The 22,389-nt window shown below is 51.7% G+C and overlaps 1 protein-coding gene across 4 annotated transcripts in view; it reads left to right on the top strand.

Moving 5' to 3' along the window:
* Positions 1-22,389, top strand: part of Ephb2 (EPH receptor B2) — a 184,793-nt gene that overhangs the window by 52,818 nt on the left and 109,586 nt on the right. For all 4 annotated transcript variants that reach the window (XM_050155797.1, XM_050155803.1, XM_050155809.1 and 1 more), the window contains exons 2-3: positions 9,914-9,978; positions 13,111-13,795. In XM_050155797.1, coding sequence (XP_050011754.1) covers positions 9,914-9,978; positions 13,111-13,795 — 750 coding nt within the window. The remainder of the gene's footprint in view (positions 1-9,913; positions 9,979-13,110; positions 13,796-22,389) is intronic.

Here is a 22,389-nt window from a genome sequence, read left to right on the forward strand (position 1 = left end):
GAAGTACCTGCTAGCGGTGGCCTCCTCAGGCATTTGCTGTCTTCCCTGTGGATTCCATATGGCCCAGTTCTTGGCATGTTACTCAATGAAAGCCAGGCTAGTATTACTAGCACTCATGAAGCTGAAGCCAGAGGATCATAAGTTTGGAGATAACCCAGATATTTATCAAGTTCAAGGCCAACCTGGGCTCCATAGCATAACCCTGTTTCAAAAAGAAGGTTAGAAAACAAACCAATAGAATTTGTACTCAAAATACCCTCAGTTCCTCAAAGCCATGGTGTGAGGGACATAGAGCAAGGCTTTATTCAGCCCCATTTTATAGATGAGAAAAATCAAGGCTCAGAGAAGAGACCAGCTCGTTATTGGCCTTGAATTTGCTTCCTGGCTCTTGACATCCTTTTGGAATTCTTCAGTTGGGCCGTGGAAAGAGTTTTCTGGCTCCCAACCACTCATGGCTATGCCTGGCTTCTCACTGGGTGGTACAATGCCTTCCAGGCCTAGTTTCAAGTCACCTCAGCCCCACCAACGGAGGCAGATACAGCAGGAGCTATGGGCAGGGTATAGGGCAGTACGTGCCACATGGCGACCCTGGCTGTGAGGAGCTGGAGCAAAGGCCCCTGGGTACCGCTACCAGGGGACCACTCATCTTCAACCCCAAGCCTTGCCACAGCTGGATTCCAGCTCTGGTTTCATTTCTTACACCAGGGTTGCTCTATTACCTAGTAGATCTTAGCACAGACCACATTACTACCCTCTCCAGGCATCCTCCATGGCTCCCTGATACCTATGAATAAAATCCAAACTCCTCAGACCTGCGTTCAAGGTCCTCTCCATTCTAGCCTCTGCATACATGGCTCTACTGCGGCGATGCGTAGCCCCGAGCCCACTACAGGCTGGCCATCTATTTTACCGGTGTCCCGAATGCCCCAGTGCTGTCCCACCTGTGTCTTCATTCTGCTGAGCCCTCTCCACCCCTTACAGTCGCTTCTTCCTCTGAGATGCCGTTCCTGATTCCAATTTCGTATCCAGAGCTGATTTTCCCACGTGTGACCCAGTTTTCCAGCCTGGATCAGCCACGTCCGCTGCTTCTCCCTGCCGTGAGTTCATCTGCCGGGCATGAGTCTGGGTGCTCCTTGAGGCAGGGACCCGTGGGTCGGTTTCTGCATCGAAGTCCTTGGCACAGGCTGCAGGAATCAGTGTTCGCTGTGACTCTGCTCCTACCCTAGCCAGAGGGGGAGCAGCCAAGGACAGCTGCCAGGAAGGAGGAGAATGAGCCAAGCCAACAGAGCAGGAAGGGCCATGCATTCCAGGGAGAACATTCTGGAAAAGTCAAGTCATCAAGTCTCAGAGAAGCATAGTGTCTTCTGCAAACGGGATAACTGGGCCCTTGCGAGTGGAAAAGATGGCCTGTGGGGTAACTAACTAACCGGAGTGGCAGGGGCATGGGTGTGTTTATTGCTGGGTGAGCTAGGACTCTATCCGGTAGTCGTGGGACACTGTGGGGTGTTAGGTGATGGGATGTAGACTTTAGATTTGTCACCTCTCTGCCCTGCACAGACTCAGTGTATCCACCAGTGCCAGGCTCTCACTGCTGGGCTTATAGTGAACAGGCAGATGTCGACCTCAAGATGAGGGCTCCAAGGGGGCTGAGGTTGTGGTTCAACTGGGAGGGTGCTTGCCTAGAATGCACCAAGCCCTGGTTTCAGTTCTTAGCACCATATAAAGCTAGGCATGATGGCACTTGTCTGCAGTCCCAGGGCTTGGGAGGTGGAGACAGAGGATCGGAGCGCAGGGCTACAGAGTGAGTTTAAGGCCAGCCAGGGTTTGGTGAGACTTGGTCTCAAAAACAGCGAGGACTTCAGGAGACATCACATCACTAACATTACAATGAGCCATTGTATAGATGTGAAAAATGAGGTCCAGAGAGGAGAGACTACTTCCCTGCAGTCACGTTAGAACGTCCTGGAGCCAAGGATCTACCTGGGCCGTCTGTGCCTCCTACCTCCTGCCCACTCAGAGAGAGAGAATGCATATATCTATCTCTCCTCCCCCTCTCCCCGTCCCTCTCTCCCTCTCTTTCCCTCTTTCCCTCTCCCCCTCCTTCTCTCTCCCTCTCTCTCTCCCTCTCTCTCTCTCTCCCTCTCTCCCTCTCCCTCCCCCCCAACACCACCCAAGCATTAGTGATTTTTCTTCTTCTTCTGTGTTGTCTCATTTTTGTGGCTACAATCCTGGCATCTTAGAAATAACACAGATGTGGAGATGAACCGAAGTGTACCCACATCCTAGTGTGCTTATTTTCCCGTCTCTGACATCAGCTTCCTCATCTGTAAAGTAGGCTCCCGGGGCATGGCCCCTGTAAGTTGTCAGGAGCCTGCATTGGCACTAAAAGACTCGACCAGCCTTTAAATACACCGTCAGTACCTAATGAACACTCCCTCCTGATGTCCTTAGGACGTATACACGCTAGTGCAGATGAACAGCGTACGTGACCCTAGAGAGTTCCAGACCAGCATGGGCTTGGGCAGTGCTGACGAGGTGGGTTGAGGAGCAGGGGGCACACATCTACCCCAGCCTGTGAGCGGGGGGCCCCGTGCAGCCACCTCCCATCGGCCTGATGCTAACGACTTCAGTGTGTCTCCCCTTTTAGCTCAAATATTTCTGAAATGCATACTGCTCATTCACACGTAGCCGGAGGGGCCGGCGGGCCTCCCCAGCCTGTGCAATCAGGGCCCCCTGATTGCTTTCTTCTGTGCAGTCTCCAGGAAGCAGAGGGGGTGCGGTACAGCAGAGCCGGGGCCAAAGCCACTCCCGCGGCCCAAACCTTGTTTTCTCCAGAGGAAACGCACTCTGGTTCCAGTTTTTGCCTGATGGCTGAGCATTTGTGTGGCCTCGCTTTCCTCAGCACTCCGTTGGGGTCTTTGTTGTTGTCCTTTTGTTTCTGATGGTGCTTCACCCAAGGCCTGGTAACTGGTCTTCCTGGTTACCAGGCGATGTGGGGGCAGAAGGACAGCTGTGTCAAACAGGAGCTGAGCAGGTGACATTGGCGAGGCTGCTGAGGATGTCGGCTGCTGGTCATGGTCCAGGGCAGGGGCTTGGCAAGCTGCTGCCCTTTAACAGGCAGCCCGGCTCCAACCCAGGCCCAGCTCTCAGAGATCCTCTCCCACCAGTGTCCCCCAGCAGGCTCCGTCTCCGCCGGCTCCCACCAGCCAAGTTCTTCCTCGCCTCCTTGCCTCTGCCTCTGGTGTCCCTCCACCTGGCCCACTATCACAGTTTTTGTTAACCTGACACAAACCTAGTCATACTCAGGAAGAGAGAGTCTTAGTTGAGGAATTGCCCCCATCAATTGGATTGTAGGCATGTCGGTGGGGGCATTTTCTTGACTGCTGATTGAAATGGGAGGGCCCAGCCCACTGTGGGCGGTGCCATCCTGGCCAAGCCAGTTAGTAGCATTCCTCCATAGGCATACTTAGTTCCTGTCTCCAGGTTCCTGTCTTGAGTTCCTACTTGGTTTCTCTTGATGATGAACTGTAACCTGTAAGCCAAATATAACCTTTCTTCCACAAGTGTAGGTGGAGTTTTTTGTCATGGCTCCACAAATAACCACACAGAGACTTATTATTAATTATAAATGCTCAGCCGGTAGCTTAGGCTTATTACTAACTAGCTCTTACATTTTAAATTAACCCATATTTCTTATCTGCGCTCTACCACGTGGCAGTACCTTTGGTTCAGCACGGTGTGTTAATCTCCTGCTTCCTATGTGACTGGCTGGCGACTCTGCCCTCCTTCCCTGAGCTCTCATTTTGTCTGCAAGTCCCGCCTAACCTCTACCTGCCTAGCTATCAGCCAGTCAGCTCTTTGACTGAACCAATCAGAAGGCACCTTGGCAAAGACACATTTTCACAGTGTACAAAAAGATTATTCCATAACACACAAGGTTAGTTTTGGTCAGTTTTTACTGTAGCAACAGAAAACAAACTATGACACCCACCCAGAATTGGCTGGCCCCCTCCTAACTGGCTTCCAAGCCTCCTTCACGTTTCTCTTCCTCCAGGAAGATGGCCCCACAACTTGGCACTTCCGCCCCCATCCTCCCAAACTCACCTCCCACAACTCACAGCACACACCTCACATATTCTGAGCGGTGGTCCTTGCCATATCCACGTGGCAATTAATTATCTGTGTGCAGAGGCAGCCGTCGTCACCGTACGCAAGAGGGCGAGGGAGACCGAGGGAACCCAGTGACCCCCAGAGTGTGTAGTGAGGTGGTGTTAAGTGACCCACAGGCGGACATTGGCGATTGTAGTCCTCATATTTAGTTTCCTCCTCCTAACGTCAGAGATACTGATTTTTCCATTTATAATGAGGTATTTTTTTCCTCTTTAAAATGCACTTAAGAAAAAAATGTCAATTGGAAAGAAAAAAAGTAAATGAATCATCTCAGTCCGCGCTCAGGTTGGAGGTAGGAAGGCCAAAGTCCTGTCTACATGACAGGTTCCAACTTGCAAGGCTGATAGTGCAGACTCCAGCAAGTGGGATGAGGGGATGTCCCACGCGCCAAGTCCGTCCTGGGTCCCAGGGACGTGGCACCCACCCTTCAGGGATGGACAGGCTAATGAGAGGGGTGACAAACAAGGCAAGGACTCTGGTGAGCCCTGGGTCCTCTCAACACCTTGAGCTGCAGCGCTGTTGGGTGAGGGTTCATTAGGGCTTTCTAGGGCTTTCCTTGGAGGTGACCTGACTTGGGAATATCGCTGGGGCAGGTGAAGGCCACGCAGAGGGGAGAGGCTCAGACGAAACAGTGCATGTGAGGAGGTGTGGGTCAGACTGTGCCACACAGCCCATGCTCCTCCAGGGCAACAGGACAGATGGGCAGCCTGGCTGGTTCCTAAGTCCTTGCCGGCCTCGGTCTTCCTCTTTGTGCAATGGTAATATGCCGAGCCCCTCTTGGCACTGTGCAGATGTGAGCGAGTTCTTGGCTATTTTGTTTTCAGTGGTTTTCTCATTGTATTTGTTGTCTTCTGTGTGAGAGTGTGTGTGTGTGCTGTGACCCACATGTGGAGGTCACGGGACAACTGGGAACTGGTTATCTCCTTCTACTGTATATGTCCCAGGGATTGAATTCAGGGTGTCAGGTTTGGTGGCAAAAACCCTTACCGCTGCATTATCTCCCTGGCCTGCTGTTGTTTTGGATGAAACAGGGTCTCCCGTGTCTCAGGCTAGCCTGGAACTCGTTATATAGGTGAGGGGTGGCCTTGAACTCCCATTCTTCCTCCCAAATGCCGAGATTAAGGCCTGCCTGGCTTCTGGGTCTTAATGGGGTCTCAGTGAACTTTAGTTTGCTCTCCCTTGGCAGACTTCCGGATTAGAGAGCTGTGTAGGGTACCATGAGAGGAAGTGCTGGTGAAAGAATTTAGAGTTGTTTTCCTGAGCCCACCCGGTTGCCTGAGGCAAGAACTATGATTTCCAGATTTTCAGGGCATGGAGCCTGGCTTATCTGACAGGTTTAGAACAAAGAAGCTGGGGTGCTCCAGGAAAGCAGCCTCAGATGGAACAGGAAGGGGTCCTTGGAGGCTGTGGCCATCCAGTGAGGTCTGATGCTCGTGAGATGTTTGTCGTCTCTTGTCATCTCTCTGAGCCAGAGAGCTGGGCAGACTGCTCTGGAGGCCTTTGAACCCCCCTGTGTTTTATCTAAGAGGTCAGCTCATGAGTGGTGAGTGTGGATGGCACTGGGTGGGCCTGGGAGTCCGTGCTACACCGAAGGCAATGGTCAGCGCTTATGCCTTGAGGACCTACAGTGTATGGGCCATGGCTGACTTGTTCCCCTCGTGGTTACCCCCTGTCCATACCCAGAAGAAATTCAGGTGAGGGAAATGGAGCTTTGAAAGACTCAAGTTTAGCAAGGTTTGGTTCCACATGCCAATAATCCCAGCTCCTCGGGAACCTAAGGCAAGAGGATTTCAAGTTCAAGGCCAGCCTGGGAAACTATCACAAAACCTTTGAAAATACAAAAAAGGCTAAGAATATAACTTAGTGGTAGAGTGCTTGCCTAGCATGTGCAAAGCCCTGGGGTTTAATGTGAGAGAGAGAGAGAGAGAGAGAGAGAGAGAGACAGAGAGAGAGAGAGAGAGAGAGAGAGACAGAAAGAGAAAGAAAGAGAGAGAGAGACAGAGAGAGAGAGACAGAGAGAACAAAATTGTAAGGCTAGCCAGCATAAGAGAGAACCTATGTTAAAATTGAGGTCTCAGCCAAGCACGGTGGCATACACTTGTCAGAGGCAGGAGGCAGAGTCAGAGGCAGGAGGATTGCAAATTCTAAGCCAACCTGGATAATATAGTGAGTTCTTCTTTTTTTTTTAGATATTACATTTAAACTTTTTTATTTAGTGTGCATGTGATATACATAAACACATGCCACAGTATATATATGGGAGTCAGAAGGCAACTCACGGGAGTCAGTTTTCTCTTTCTGTTGTGTGGGCCCTGAGGCTCAAACTCAGGTCATCAATCAGGCTTGGTGGCAACTATTTTTCTCAATGGAGTCTTCTTGCTGGTCCTGAACTGAGTGCTAATTCAGTTGGGGTGAAATCCTCTCTCTCTCTCTCTCTCTCTCTCTCTCTCTCTCTCTCTCTCTCTCACACACACACACACACACACACACACACACACACACACACAGTCATAGTCCCTTTGCTGCTCACTTCCCTTTGCACAGGCAAAGGGTAGAAAGAGATACTAGAATTAAAAAAACCAAGGTGGGTTTGGGGGAGAACGGCCATATGTCCCCTCATGTCAGAGCCCAGGGGGCCACAGTTTCTAGAAAGCTGGTTTAAGGCAAAGCCAGGTGAAGGAAGAGCAGGTCAGGGCTCCACTTGGACCCTACCTGCACCTTTTACTCCCTTCTGGTTCTTTCCTGGGGTGCAGCCACCCTCCTGTTTGTTTTTCTAGCAGGTTCCCACCCTACTTGGCCAGTGGTGGAAGAACAGGGTCCAGGACTTCTGGGGAGTCATATTTAAGCCCCAACTTTTACAGTGTGCTTCGTGGAGGGTCATTCGTACCCTCCCGGGTCTGAGCTTACATCGTCACTTCCCAGCTCCTCCTCCTCTAAGCTGTAGAATCTTCTAGTACTTTTTCCTTGGGGTCAGCCCAGGAATCTAGCCAAGGGGTGGGGCCACCTGCTTGGCGGGCTGGCCTCCCATTCGACCCCACTCTGTCCCAGGAGAGGCTCCCTTCTCCCTGCCCCCAGCAGCTGCTTACAGGGTCCAGGCTGAGAGCCCAGCTTGGCGCGTCTCTGGCTGAGTCCGATGAGAGAAAACAGGTTAAAAGTTCAGCCCTTGTTCTCTCCAGGAAGAAGAATCTGTAGCATTCGAGTGTGAAAAGGAACCTTCTTTCAGCTCCAGAGCTGCACAATGGAACTTCCCCCCAATTTGCCATCAAAAGGATGCCCTTGGCACTGGCTCCCACTGTCCCTGGCACCCTCCCCCCAATTACCCCCTCTCAAGTGCAAAAGGACACAGTGACCACAAACTCGAGCCCCGGGCGGTCATGAGGCTCTCTTCTGCAGCCTCTCTTGTCAGCTCAGAGGTCTGGCTGGGGTCACCTCCACCCAGACACTCCTCCCTTTCCCACCCTCCTTAGCCACCGCCCTGTCATAGTTCACACCCTCATCCCCTCCCATTTGGACCCTCCCCGGCCCGGCGCATCGCATCTCGCATAGACCAAGTGCCTAGAATGTCAGCGGTTAAGAGGCAAGACGGCTGTGTGTCCCAGTCCCTCACCAACTCTTGTACAGTCCTCTCCCACTGGTCCAGATGCCCTCTCTCTACAGTGGGGCTACTAGGCCAGATCAGGCAAGCACCTCAGATGGTCTGTTTTTCCCTTTCCTGGAACTTTGCAGAGGAAATGATTAGTGGCCACAGAGTATAGAGATTGATTAGTGATGCCTGCACTGGATACAGAGATGTGGGTACTGAATAATGATGCCTGTTCTGGGCACAGAATTGGAGTGTGGTCGTATGTCTCCTGTCGTAGGTGGTATGTAGTAGTATGTCTCCTGTCCTGGGTGGTATGTAGTAGTATGTCTCCTGTCATAGATGGTGTGGAGCCGTGAGTTAGAGCTCTCTGCCTATTCCCTCACAGTCATTTGACTCATCCTCCTCTCTATCTCTAGTCTATAAAGTGCTCTGTTGTAGGGTTTTTTAAAATAAATAATTACTTATTGTTAGTATGTGTATATACACATATGTGCATGACGGGGCTAACCTATGCCTCTACATGCATGTACATGTTGGAGGACAATTTTATGGAGCTGGCTGTCTGCTTCCACCTTCATGTGGGTTCTAGGGCTTGAACCCAGGTCGTTCAACAAGCACCTTTATCTACTGAGCCATCTCACTGGCCTCCCTGCGGTTGAGTCATTTTTTCTCTCTTGTGGTACCTAGGCCTGTTGACAGAGGTTTCTGTCCCACCCAGTCCTGCAGCCATTCAGTCCCAAAGAAACACACAGAGGCCCCCATTAATTATAAACTGGTTGGCCTCTTAGCTCAGGCTTTTTATTAATTCTTATAACTTATATTAGCCCATAATCCTTGTCTCTGTCAGCCACATGGCTTGGTACGTTTTATCAGTGGGGCATTCTCAGCTTTCATTCTCTACATCTGGGTGACAACTGTAGACGGAGCCTTTCTTCTTCCCCAGAATTCTTCTATTCTGGTCACCCTGCCTATACTTCCTGCTGGACTACTGGCCAATCAGCATTTTATTAAACCAGTACGAGTGACAAATCTTTACAGGGTACAAGACCATGGTCCCACAGTATAGGCCAGTGCCTGGTATATAACGGACATTAAGATGGATTTGTTGAATGAGTGTTTGAAAGCATCTGTGTAGATCCATTCCATGTGTTATAATTCAGCTCAGTCTTGACAGCCCTTGGTAGGAAAGGACTAGAAGGGAAGGATACTGACTCCGACCTGGGATTAACGGGATCTCCAGGGCCCATGGATCTCTTTCACTTTAAGCTGGGTGGTTTTTTTTTTTTCCCCACCAGCTACTGGTTCTGATACTGGTTTGCGTCTCTGGAACCCCATAGAGCAAGTGGCAAGCACACTCTGAGGTCTGTCCTTAACTCTCCTCTTCAGAGTCTCATCCTGGGGTGGAGCTGGCTAAACACTGGAGGAGGGACTCCGGGATGAGACAGAGGGTGCCAACATGGCCTATGTCCTGAGGCCAGTCAGGCAAATGATGGATCTCCAGAGGTTGAAGAGAGACCCCCCGCCAAGGCTGTCATTTCAGTGTCTGAACCTTTGAGACAAACTGGAAAGCAAATAGATGGTTGAATTTTGATGTAAAAATTTGAGGGATTGGTGGTGGATCCTCTGAAACGTTGAAGAGAGAACGCTAGATTAAGATCCTCCACCAGGCTACGTGGTGGTGGCTCATACTTTTAATCTCAGAACTTGGGAAGCAGAGGCAGGCAGATCTCTGGGTTCGAGGCCAGCCTGGTTTACAAGGCAAGTTCCAGGATAGCCAAGGCTACATAGAAAAAAACCTAACTAGAACCGGAAGGAAGGAAGGAAGGAAGGAAGGAAGGAAGGAAGGAAGGAAGGAAAGAAGGGAGAATAAAAGAAAGAAAAAGACCCTCTACCAGGAAAGATGGAGCAAGATAGTTACTGAGTTGGTGAGATGTGGTTAGCTGGGAATGGGGATGACCGTAGAGAGAGGAATACAGCAGAAAAATGGGCTCTAACGATTGGCTAGGCGTTTGGAGTAAGGGGTAATGTGGAACAGGGAGGCTGGGTTTACAGGACAAGTGGCTGTAAGGAAGAACCTTAAAGGGTAGGGTCCCAGGGTCTGCAGAGTAATTGACAGCACTGGGAGGTGGGGCGGGTGGTGACTCTTTGCTCTTCCCACAGAAACACTGATGGATTCTACCACGGCGACGGCTGAGCTGGGCTGGATGGTGCATCCCCCATCAGGGGTGAGTTCTGGTCCCTCAAACCCTGCTTGGCTGGCTCCCAGCATGCCCCAGAGTCTACCGATGCCTCGCACATCCCCTCATATCCCAGCCCCTCTCCTCTCACATCTCACCCACCCCATCCCACCCACCCTTGGTCGAGTACCCGTTCCCATGACAACATGTGGACACTTTGGCCTTCATCCTGTAGAATTCCCCAGGGGAGGCTGAGAAGTAGGTCCTCGCATGGCGCCCATTTCAGAAGAAGGAAGTATACCGCGTAAGATTTTGTTCTGGGTTAGAGACCACACCTTTTACGTGTCATCTCCAGTACAGAAGCTCAGAGATGCAGCCACCTGCTGGGGCCTGACAACTTCACATGAAGGGGTTCATGGTGGTTTAATTGTGGTTTGGTTTCTGGTGCTTAGGAATCAGACCCAGGGCCTTATAATTATATTCTACCACTGAGCTGCACCTCAACTGGGGCTCAGGTTTGTATCAGGGACCCAGTCCTCGCCACTCCAACTCTGGATCTCCATAACACAAGGATCCCCCGAGTGAACATCCCTGGGTTCTCTTATGTTTGTTTTGAGAAAGGGTCTCATGTAGCACAGGCTGCAAACTTAGCTGTGTAACGAGGGGTGACATTGAACTTCTGCTCCTCCTGCCTCTTCCTCCTGGATGTTGTGAAAACAGGTGTGCACCACCACGGTCGGTTCTGTTCCGTGCTAGAAGTGAAACCCAGGGTCCTGGGCCTGCTGGACAAGCACCCTAGCAGCTGATCTACATCCCCATCCCTTCCCTGAGTTCTTATCACATCCCTCGGGTAGGGTCCGAGCCCATGTCTGCTCCGAGTACCCTGAGAGGAAGATGAGGCTAGATAGGCCTTCTCCCACTAGCGTTGTCCCAGTTCCACCTGTCAGCGTCTCTCCCTACGCCGTCCCAATTCCACCTGTCAGCTGAGTCCGTGGGTAGCCCTTTGCCTGTCTAACTTTGCTTTCTTTACCTGTGAAGCAGTGGCCTTCACCACTGTTACCAAAGGCTTCCCCCAGAGCATAACACAGAGGCTGGCATGGGCTGGCCCCCGAGAGAGAGCAGCGGTAATCATCATCATCATCACCATCATCACCATCAATTTTACCGTTCGCCCTCCCATGGTCTCTGGGGAGGCCCTGGACCCTACAGCCCATCCCCCACTTCCCACTCTAGTCTTCCAAGGGGACTCAGCTGCAGCCCTAGGGATCCATACCCGCCCCCCTCAGGCCTCGCTCTCAATAGGCAGGGCCCCAGGGTCAGGCTTCTTTCTGTGGCTCTTTCTTGTCACCAATTTTCCATCTGCGAAGACTGCTGGGCCCACGGCCCCACCCTGCCAGTAATGAGGCCAGGCTGGGCTGCAGGGCCCCCGGACGCAATTATTTGGGGTGTTTGGGCTGCAGGGCCTCCGCATGTTAATTAGAGAGAGGGGAGAAAGGCAGAGTGCTCTAATTAAGTGCTCTAATTAAGTTCTGAGGAAGAGCAGCGGTTGTAACAAGGGGCTGACTTTGTCACATGGTGCCACCAAAGGAAAAAAAAAATTAAATGCGATGTAGGGAGATTCAGAGTCGCCATTGAGGTAGAGGCTGGGCCAGCAAGCCCTGGTTCTGGCTTCCCCTGTGCATGTACCTTTCACAGCATCTCGCTCCCTCCAAGTTCTGCACAGGATGGTTCAAGGATTACTGACATCTCCATGGTCATCTGCCATCCCCATGGTCCCATTTGACAAATGGGAAAATCAAGGCCCAAGGAGGGGAGAAGGATTGCCCAGGCGCATGCAGAATGTTAACAGTGCTTAGTCCGAGGCAACGTGGGAACAGGACCAAGACTCTGTGACTTGAGTCAGGTGGCCTCACCTGTTTGGTCTCACCCCCCCCCCCTTCTGCAAAATGGAGCTCACATGCTAAGTGTGAGAATCATGCCAAAGAATGAGACACTGTGCCGGCATTAGCTTCAGGCCGGGCCTAAGTGGGAGGACCAGCCCTACCCCAGGGAGCACAGAGGAAGAGAAGGAAGTGGCCTTAGCACTCCAATCCTTTGGGGAGACCAGACCTAGAAGGCTGAGTGTTCCTTGTCCCCAGGGCGTGTCAGTAAATGCAAACACAGGAGGCTGTGGACAGGTGCTGGAACAGGCCCGGATGTTTGAGGGTGTGTGAGAACTGGGACTGTACAGTGGCAGAGTATTTGTGGGGTGTGTGCAAGTCCCTCCTTCTATCCTCAGCACCACGGCGGGGCGGGGGGGAGAATGAACAAAGGGCATTTGAAAGAGTCATAGAATTGGACATGGAGAGGCCCAGCCATGGAGATGATCTTTGCCTGAGTCTGCAGAAATGACTGGCTCCCATACTCTTCTATCTGCTCACAGGCAATCCGGCCCACCCAGCATGGAGACTTAGAGGGTCTTGCTAGTTAGTAATGGCTCAGGAAGGGACTCAGGAAGGTTTCTGAGCTCCTTCTCCAGACAGGGAAGGAGGTTAGCTCCTTCCAGGTACCAGCAGGCACCAATTCCCAGAGAAGAGCTCAGGCAGTGCAAGCCTCTGAGGGAAGCTGCTGTTGGCTTCCCCGTGACCCTCGACCAGTAAGGGTATAGGCCATCTTCCTCCATAGACTGGGAGTCTCCAGACGGCAAAGATAGTATCTCCCTCACTGACAGGGAACTCTTGAGGGTGGCAGAGGCTCTGTCTCCTCTCCTCCACCAAGCAAGTAGTAGTCATGTGTGCCCATCCCCCATCTTCCCAGTGGCCTGTCCCTGTGCCCCCACCCGCCACCCCCATGCATGAAGCTGTCTCCTTGCACCAGAAAGCACTCCTTCCTTGTGGGCCCCTTCCAAGTCCCTGCCTGCTAGCAACAGGTCAGAGCCACATATCCCATGAGGACTAGGGGATAAATACCAAGAGAGGGTATGGTACCTCTCACCATCAGATTGGTGTGGCACTCTTAGGCTGGGGAATTCTCTGAAGTTGAGGCTGTGTCTCCCCTCATCAGATGGAAACGTCTCTCCATCATCAGACTGGAGGGGTCCCCAAAGCAGAGTCCATATTCGTCCCTTCCCCCCCACTTCAGATGGGGTCTTTGCTGTGGCCAAGTGCCACTTTCCCCGTCTGACTGGTGTTTCGCCCGCAGTGGGAAGAGGTGAGTGGCTACGATGAGAACATGAACACTATCCGCACATACCAGGTGTGCAATGTCTTTGAGTCAAGCCAGAACAACTGGCTGCGGACCAAATTCATCCGGCGCCGTGGCGCCCACCGCATCCACGTGGAGATGAAGTTCTCAGTACGTGACTGCAGCAGCATTCCCAGCGTGCCCGGCTCCTGCAAGGAGACCTTAAACCTCTACTACTATGAGGCTGACTTTGACTTAGCCACCAAGACCTTCCCCAACTGGATGGAGAACCCATGGGTGAAGGTAGACACCATTGCGGCCGACGAAAGTTTCTCCCAGGTGGATCTGGGTGGCCGCGTCATGAAAATCAACACCGAGGTGCGAAGCTTTGGTCCCGTTTCCCGCAACGGTTTCTACCTGGCCTTCCAGGACTACGGGGGCTGTATGTCCCTCATTGCTGTGCGTGTATTCTACCGAAAGTGTCCCAGAATCATCCAGAATGGTGCCATCTTCCAGGAGACATTGTCGGGGGCCGAGAGCACCTCCCTGGTGGCTGCTCGGGGCAGCTGCATCCCCAATGCGGAGGAAGTGGACGTGCCCATCAAACTCTACTGTAACGGGGACGGTGAATGGCTGGTGCCCATCGGCCGCTGCACGTGCAAGGCAGGCTTCGAAGCTGTGGAGAACGGCACCGTCTGCAGAGGTAAGGGGCAATGGGGCAGGGCCCTGCAGAGGTATGGTGATTTGGCTCTGACTAGCAAGGGAGGAGGTCTGGGGTAACCCCAAGGCTTTCCGTGGCTGGCTTTCCAAGCTCCCTTAGCTAGCACTTCCTGGACAATGGGTTGTGTTCATGGAACAGTTATACGCATACAGACGCCCTGGGGAGTAAGAGAATGCAGGGGCCTTGTTTTAATTATAGCGTGATTACTTCGGATGGTGGTTGGTGCTTTTTCCTTGTTCATTTGTGGAAGTGATGGGGCTTTATGTTTAAAAAAAGGAGTAAGACATGATAAATGACTGTTAGATCTTAGCATCCACAGAGCTTGTTCTGGGTCTCTACAGGCCAGACGAGACAATAATGCTTATTTCTCCTCCATGCTACCAGTTTGAGATTCCTTCCCCTGGGAACTGAGCCATAGAGGAGCCCCTGTTTGGAATATTGCTGTCATCACAGCAGATGGAAAGGGAGATTGTGGTGGGCTAAAAACAGGTCACCATGCGGCTACCTGGAACAGTCCACACCTTACAGCTCTGCTCATTCCAGTGGCCAAAATACATTCACGGTCACTTGCAGTTCAGAGATGAGGCAAGTGCTGGCCAACCAGGCCTCACTGTGGACTGTTTTTAACCATGTGTCAGACATGCATAGGACTCACAACTCACGTGAAATAGTCAAGGGACAAAGTACTGTTTTCTGAGAAGGAAACTGAGGCTCAGGAAGGTCGCACAGTTATCAGGAGACAGGAGAGTCTCACTCAGGGGATGTGGCTCCAGAGCCCATCCTTGGAACCACTGGGAGTGGTTGTTTCACTTAGGGGGGGCATCATCTTGAACAAGTGTGCGTAGGACAAAGAATCATGAAGGTGGTTTTAAGCATAAGAACTTTGCAGGAGGGACCTCAGATTGGCAAGAAGGCTACTAAACCTGCTTCCAGATGCAGCCCCGCCCCCCCATTAACCCAGTGACCTTGGCCAAGTGCAAAGACATCTTTCATAGGGTGTGGAGAGTCAAGAACTAAGCCTGTAAAATGCTTAGCATTGATGCTGACGCGGGTAGTGCATGGCAGTCCACTAAACGCGACAGTGACGAAAAGTTAGCTGGGCTGCGCTCAGTGGTTGTTACACAAGGGACTGGAGCCTACGGTGTCATTTCCTTTTGTATTTCCCGTCGGAATATGGGGTTGGGTGGGGGTGCTGGGATGTCCCAAATGCCAGGCTGAGAGAGGCTATGCAAGACTGGAGAATGTTTCCCTGGGAATGGAAATAGAATCCTCTGATAAAATCCACTCTTCCTAAGCATCTCCCTCCAGCCTCTTGACACTAGTAGGCAGTGCCCCTACCCTGATTTTTTTCAAGATAGGGTTTCTCTGTGTAGCCCTCGTTGTCCTCTTGGAACTCACTCTGTAGACCAGGCTGGCCTCAAACTCAGAGATCCACCTGCCTCTGCCTCCTGAGTGCTGGAATTAAAGGTGTGTGCCACCACGACTAGTTAGCCAGTGTTCTCTTTCTCCTGGAGGGGTGGTTTCCTCAGGAAGCAGCCACAGCAGTTTCAGAGAGGGTTACTCCGTGCGCTGGAGTGTCACAGTGCTAGGGGACAAAGGCTGCAGCCAGCGTGTGCTTCCCCAAGACAGGTCAAAGGCTACCTGGAAGCTTCCTCTTCCCAGGAAAAGAAATGGAGAAATTAGGGGCAAAGACTAGTTTTTTTATGTGGAAGGCAACACATTCTGTTGTAGTTGTTTTTCTTTATGCATATGGGTGTTTTGCCTGCCCATCTGTGTGCTGTATGTATGCCTAGTTCCCACAGAGGCCAGAAGGGGGCATCAGATCCCCTAGAATTAGAGTTGCAGTCGTGAACAGCCGTGTGGGTGCTAGGAACTGAAACTAGGTCCTCCGCTAAAAGCACCCGGTGCTCTTGACCACTGAGTCATCTCTCTAGCCCCCTGTTGTATTATTTTTTATTTTGTTTGTATTTGTTTATTTTTAAGGCACTAAAGTAGAGCCAGGATCTCAGGTATGCTAGGCAAGCCCTCTGCCACTGAGCTACATCGCTAAGCCCACAGGTTCAGTTTCACATCCTTGGGAAGATGAGAGCAGAGATGGGGCAGGGACCAATAGCTCACAATGGTTGTTTATTCATTCATCAATCTCTCCCAGAGCCTGTGTTGTATCAGACCTTATGCTGAGCCTCATGTGATACCAGAGGGAATGCAGCTTCAGCCCCACCCTCTTGGGTCTCCCAGTTCTAAGAGGGAATAGATCTGTTGTGAACTAAGGCTGGAGGCAGAGGCCCGGCACTTGGTTTCCTCGGAACTGCTTATACTGCAGCACAGCTGGGCACAGGAGGGTGCTGGAAATAGCAGGAGATATCAGAGGCAGTGATAGCTGAGCCTCTGGGTATCTCTCTGGGTATCTGGGAAGAGAAATGTGTTTGTTTGGGGACTTAGAACTTCCAAAGGATGAATCTGCATGGATTAAAAGGCCTAAGGGCTTGAGTCAGCTAGACCCATATTGCAGGACTGACTGGTCTAGCTGGGACTGAGGGTCCAGGGCAGCTGGACCCATATTGCAGGACTGAGTGGTCTAGCTGGGACTGAGGGTCCAGGGGATATGGGAGAAACTGACATCTGAAAGTGCTCAGCCGAGGAGATACCTTCATTTATCTACTGATGCTTAGCAGAACCTCCCAGAACTTAGCAGGTTACAACTAGTGGTGATCAGAGGCACAGAAGTGGTCCAGCTTGCCTCTGGCTGCTGCCAGCTAGGGCTTCAGTGGCATCCTGAGCTGCCCAGGGAGGGGTCTTCTTCCTTGATCCCTCCTGAGATTGTTACCCGGCCTCTCAACATGCACCTGGGATCATCCAGAGAGAGGACCCAAGACAAAGCTAATGTCGTGTGTGTGCGTGTGTGTGTGTGTGTGTGTGTGTGTGTGTGTATACACTGATTCAAATGTGTGTGCATGAGCGCTCAGGTCAGAGGACAACTTCATGTATTATCCTCAGAAACATCCGCTTCCTTTAAGACAGAACCTCCCACTGGCCAATTAGGTTAGGCTGGCCAGCCAGTGAGCCCCAGGGATTCTTCTGTCTCCACCTCCCTGCACTAGAATGACAAGCTTGCACCACCAAGCCCAGAATTTTTACATAGGTTCTGATCTTCATGCTTCCAAGGCAAACACTTTACCAAATGAGCCATGCACCTGCCCCCGCCCAAGGCCAGCATCTTTATTACTCAGTCTTAGAAGTAACATCCCATCATCTCTGCCACATTCATTCAGTGTGAGTCCTTGGAATCAGCCTATGGTCCAGAGGGTGGCTCACAGAGACCCAGGTTTCAAAAGCCCGGAACGGTCCTCATATTAGAGCAAGTGGCCAACTGGGCATGGTGGCCCATGACTTGAATCCCAGCACTAAGGAGGCAGAGACAGGCAGATCTCTGTAAGTTCATGGCCAGCTTGGTCTACATAGTGATGTCCAGGACACCCAGGACTGTGTAGAGGTCTCAAAATTAAAATACAGCATGAGACCAAAGGCAGGTTCCTGGGTTCAAGGTCAGGGTCATAGCTTTCTTTTCAAGGCAGTGAAACTGCAGATGAGGGCGGGCATGCCCAGCCCTGGCTGCCTTCTGCTTGGAACCAGCAGGACACCCCAGACCCAGCCCTGGCTTGGCACAGCCTACCCTGGCCACTGCACAAACACAGGGAACAACTGGGGCATAGCTAACAATCACAGGAACCTAACTGCTGTGTAGCCTGGGAAAGGCACCCAAATGCGGTGGTGCGGTAGGATGGGCGCCATGGTTCACATTGGGGGTGATGAGCCAGTGTTCTCTCATCCTTTTTAAGGGTTGTTGGCTTTTCTTGTGGACCAGAAACAGCTGGCAAACAGTTGAAAACACGGGTGTCTAGATATGGCTCCCCTCCCTCCCCAGGCCTGGTCACGTGTCTCTGAGGCGAGCAGCCTTGATGATTCTGTCCTAAGACTGTTAGCTCAGGCAGGCAGGGCATTGCACAGCTTGACCAGAGCATCCTGGGGCTGCTGAAAGCTGAAATGAGCACAGACCTAGCCCCAGCCCCACCCCAAGAGCCTCAGTCTAAGGGTGGGAGGAGACCAGAGGGCTCAGAGAAGATCCTCCTATCAGCCCAGTGATGTGGGAGTGATTTCTCATTAATAAAGAAACTGCCTAGGCCCCTTGATAGGCCAACCCTTAGGTGGGTGGAGTAAACAGAACAGAATGCTGGGAGAAAGAAACTGAGTCAAGGAGTCGCCATGGTTCTCCCACTCCAGACAGACGCAGGTTAAGCTCTTTCCTGGTAAGCACACCTCGTAGTGCTACATAGATTATTAGAAATGGGTTAAGAGGCTGAAACTAATGGGCCAGGCAGTGTTTAAAAGAATACAGTTTCAGTGTAATTATTTCGGGTAAAGCTAGCCGTGCGGGCGGCCCGGTGCCAGGGACGCAGCCCCGACGCTCCTATCACAACAGCCGAGCACGATCCAACGGGAGAAAAACTCTCTCCTAGTCTCTTGATTTGAGAAGATGAGGCTGGCTGCTGTCTTCCTGGCAGGTGAGTAGTCGTGGGCTCTCATGAGGACAAAGGGACTCTCATGCTCTATGTAGTGAGTGACTTAAAAATGAAGGGCTAAATGGGTTCAGTCTGATCCACTTCCTCTGGAGCCAGTTGTATGCAGAGCTTAGGGGGAAACCAGCCATTCTAGCATCAGGTATTGCACACTGTCTGTATACCATGCAGCCCTGCAGTGAACAAAGGTGGGTGGAGTACCACTGTGGGTCACGTGCATACTTGTCCCCTGGGCCATGCAGAAGTGAGCCACACAGACGCCAGCAGCCAGCAGCGTTCAGACCCCTGCCACCTCTTTCCAGAACTTAGCCTGTATAGGCAGATGGGGCAAGAGAGAAGGGAAAGGTTAACAATCAGATAAACCAGTCACGGGCCGGAAGGAGTCCAGAGGAGATCCCACATGGTGGCAGAGATTGTTGGACTAAGCCCTGCCCCCAAGAAGGAACGCTTCTTGGAAAAGATGTCTTTTGAGCTGCTAAGGGTCTTCCCAAGATGACCCAGGAAGACCATCCCAAATTAAGGATACCAGAGGAACCCCAATACTTGCAGTTTAGGACTGCAGATGTGACTCAGTTGGTAAGGTGCTTGCCTATTGTATATACTAAGTCCTGGCTTGGGTTCCCAGCACTGATCATGGGGGGCACACCTCGGATTCCAGCACAGATCATGGGGGGGCACACCTCGGACTCCAGCACGGATCATGGGGAGCACACTTGGGACTCCAGCACGGATCATGGGGGGGCACACCTCGGATTCCAGCACAGATCATGGGGGGCACACCTCGGACTCCAGCACAGATCATGGGGGGCACACCTCGGACTCCAGCACGGATCATGGGGAGCACACTTGGGACTCCAGCACGGATCATGGGGGGGGGCCATCTCAGATTCCAGCACTCAGGAGGAGGAGGCAGGAATATCCCTGTGTGTTCGAGGTCAGCCTGGTCTACAGAGTGAGTTCCACAGAGGAGTAGCGTGCAGAGTGTAGTCCTGCCTGTGATGAGCTCTACCCGGGAGGTACCTTGAGCCACCAAGAGGAGAGCATCCTTTCTGCCCCAGGATCTCAGAGGATTTCCAGGAGGAAGTGATGCTGGCATTGGTCCGGAAGCAGTAGCGGGTGGTTGAGAGGAGAGAGTGGAGGGGACTATGTAAATAAAGACCCCAGCATGTGGCATTTCAGGGTGATGAATTGCTCTGCCAGATTGTCTAGGGACCAAAGCATGGCTTAGTTCTCTTGATGCCACTGCAGGCTGGTGGGCTGGTGTGTCCATCCTTTTAACACGGTGACATAAAGTTGCCATCTACAAAGTTAAACTGTGCAATTAAGTTAATTAAAAAAAAAAAACCTCCAAAAATTATATGCTGTTTTAAGTAAGTTCATTGTTACTGTGTCCAGATATAAATTTGGACAAAATACAAATACATTCAAACTATCCTAGGGCAAGTGTGACTGTGAACCCCAGGTCGGACACACCTCAGATGTTGTCTCTTCCTGATTTGTTGAGTGCTGGATGTGGGCCCTCTGTTGCATACATCTAGCAGGTGGGGACCCCTGCACAGAAGCCATTACCCCAGGATTCCACCCTGGGGGTCCCTAGCAGATCTGCTGAGAGGCAAGCAGGTGTTTTCTGTAGTTCCCACCCAGTGCCAGTGGGGCATCTCTTTGACTCTTGGCGTATTACCATTGCAATTATAAAGTGCCCTGCCTTAGGTTTCTCTGGATTGCCTTCTTTTCCCCACCTCAACTCTTTTCCCAGTTGGATTTCTAGCTCTTTGGGAGCTCTGTCCTCCTCTCTTCCCTCTACAGTAGTTTGGCAGACCCCAGGTGAGCACCATGGCTGCCAGCATGCAGCAATACTGATTGGCTGGCTCCAGTCAAACCGCCCGCTTAGTAGTGAGGCTTAGCCTGCGGCCTCCCTGCCTCACACCCTGCCCAGCCCTGCTCCTCTCTGACCCTAGCCTCTCTAGACCTTGGCTTTAGAGGCTTCCCTTCCAACCTCCTGCTAACCCTGTGACCTTGGGCAAGCCACTGCTCTGTTCTCTGTTTTCTCTCTGCAAATCTGGGTCTTAGAGAGGCAGCTGTGGTGCTGAGCCAGCGCTCCGCAGTTTGAGGAGCTAGAACTAGGGGACTTTTACAAACATTGTCTTGGGTGTGTGTTGATATTTTCTCCCGATGAGCTTTTGATTTTGAAGAAACAATAACTTTCTTCTTAATCACAGAGGCACTCGGGGTTATGTGTAGGATTGTAGAAAGCACTGATAAACAAAAAGGAGAAAATTAAATTTTCCCAGGATTTATCACTAGGGAGGGCCCTTGCTAACAGACTGGAGGAGAGCCTTCCAAATATACGGGCAAGTATTTACACATTGTAAAAACACATAGCCCAGGCTAGCCTCAAACTCACAATTAATCATCCTGCTCCAGCCTCTCGAGTGTTAATAATACAGGTATATGCCATCAAACTCATATCATTAATGTTAATTTAATTATCTAGTTGGGTTTTTTGTTTTGTTTTGAGACAAAGTCTCAGGTTGGCCTCTAATTGGTTAGGTAGCTGAGGGTGATCTTGATCCCATGATCCTCTTCCAGGGATCATAGACTTTTGCCACCACACCTAGCTCTCACTGATCTTTTTAAAAGGAGGAAAAAAGAGAAAAAAAAAAAAAACTCCTGCTCAAACTAATCAGAGTATTGCACAGTGGTAAGAATGGAACCCAGGGCCTTTAGCCTCTAAGATTGCTCTACCACTGGCCACACCCCAGCCCGTGGGTTTGTTTACTTCATGGTCCAGCCCCTCTCCCAGACACATCACCTACATCACCTACAGGCGGAGTTCTGAGGTAGAAATGAGCAGTTTCCAGTGTGCTAACACCCCATGGGGGCTGTAGGTGGTTGACTGCATGCATACCTTGCACTTGAGCTGGGTGAACTTTCCCAAGCCCCATTGCCTGGATTTGTTTAGGAGATGTCACCAGCACGGAGCTAGGAAGTCCCTGGTCTTGGACTCTTCTTAGAGCTGTGGACACTCATTGTGGGCAACCTGGTGGAGCATTTGGCCTTGGCTCCCTCCTGTTCTGCCTGCCTGTGGGCATGCTCGCCAACGGCTTTGTTTTCTTTTTTTCTCCTGGAATCCAATGCTTCTCTAGCAAAGGGAGGGAAGAGGTGGGGCGAGGGGCAGCGGTCCCCTTGGGATGGTTTCCTTCCAAATCTGCTCTCAACCCCAGCCCTTTCCTCAGAGTGACCAGTGGCCCCAATGTGTCCTGAGGGAGTCTGGCGGTGTGGCCTGGTCAGTCTGGGGGTGCGTAGGAGGGAGGCAGTAGCCTCAAGCACTAGTTGGCTGAGGAAATGGGGTGGGGTTGGAATGCTGGTGGGAGTGGAGACCCCCTACAGGGGGAAGGAGGGTAGGGTCGTGGGTGACCTCTCTAGACCTCCAGGCTCAGCTCAAACCAGGACCACACAGCCCAGCCTTTAGGGAGCAGGGAGGGCTGGGCAGATTGGCCAAGGTTGTGATCCTGGCCGGTGCTCGAAAGCTATTAAGGCCCTCACTCTTAGAGATGGCACAAGTTCCTCCGCTTCCCTTTCTTGTCCACCCTCTGGTCCCCCAGTTCATCCACCATTCTACATTTCCCTGAACACCAACTTCTTTGTGTATGGTGTGTGTGTGTGTGTGTGTGTGTCCCTGTCCTGATACTCATGCACACTTGTGCAAACATAAGAAGACCAGAGATCAGTGATGTCATTAGCTGCTGTCTACCTTAGTTTTTGAGCCAGTGTCTATGATTGGCAAGACTGTCTGGACAGCAAGTCCTCCCCAGTACTGACAGAACAGGCACCTCGCCTGGCTTTTTACATGAGTGCTGGGGGTCCTGACTTAGGGCCTCATGCTTGGGCCATGTCCCTGTCCCCCAGACTCTACTTCTGTATCACAGCCATGAGATCCATGCTGCCTTCCTGGCTGTGGATCTTCCACAACTTAAGAAATCTATGGAGAGAACCGGC

Source organism: Alexandromys fortis, unplaced genomic scaffold (assembly GCF_014885135.2).
Source record: "Alexandromys fortis isolate MF-2015 unplaced genomic scaffold, M_Fortis_MF-2015_v1.1 scaffold_26, whole genome shotgun sequence".
NCBI classification, from domain to species: Eukaryota; Metazoa; Chordata; class Mammalia; order Rodentia; family Cricetidae; genus Alexandromys; species Alexandromys fortis.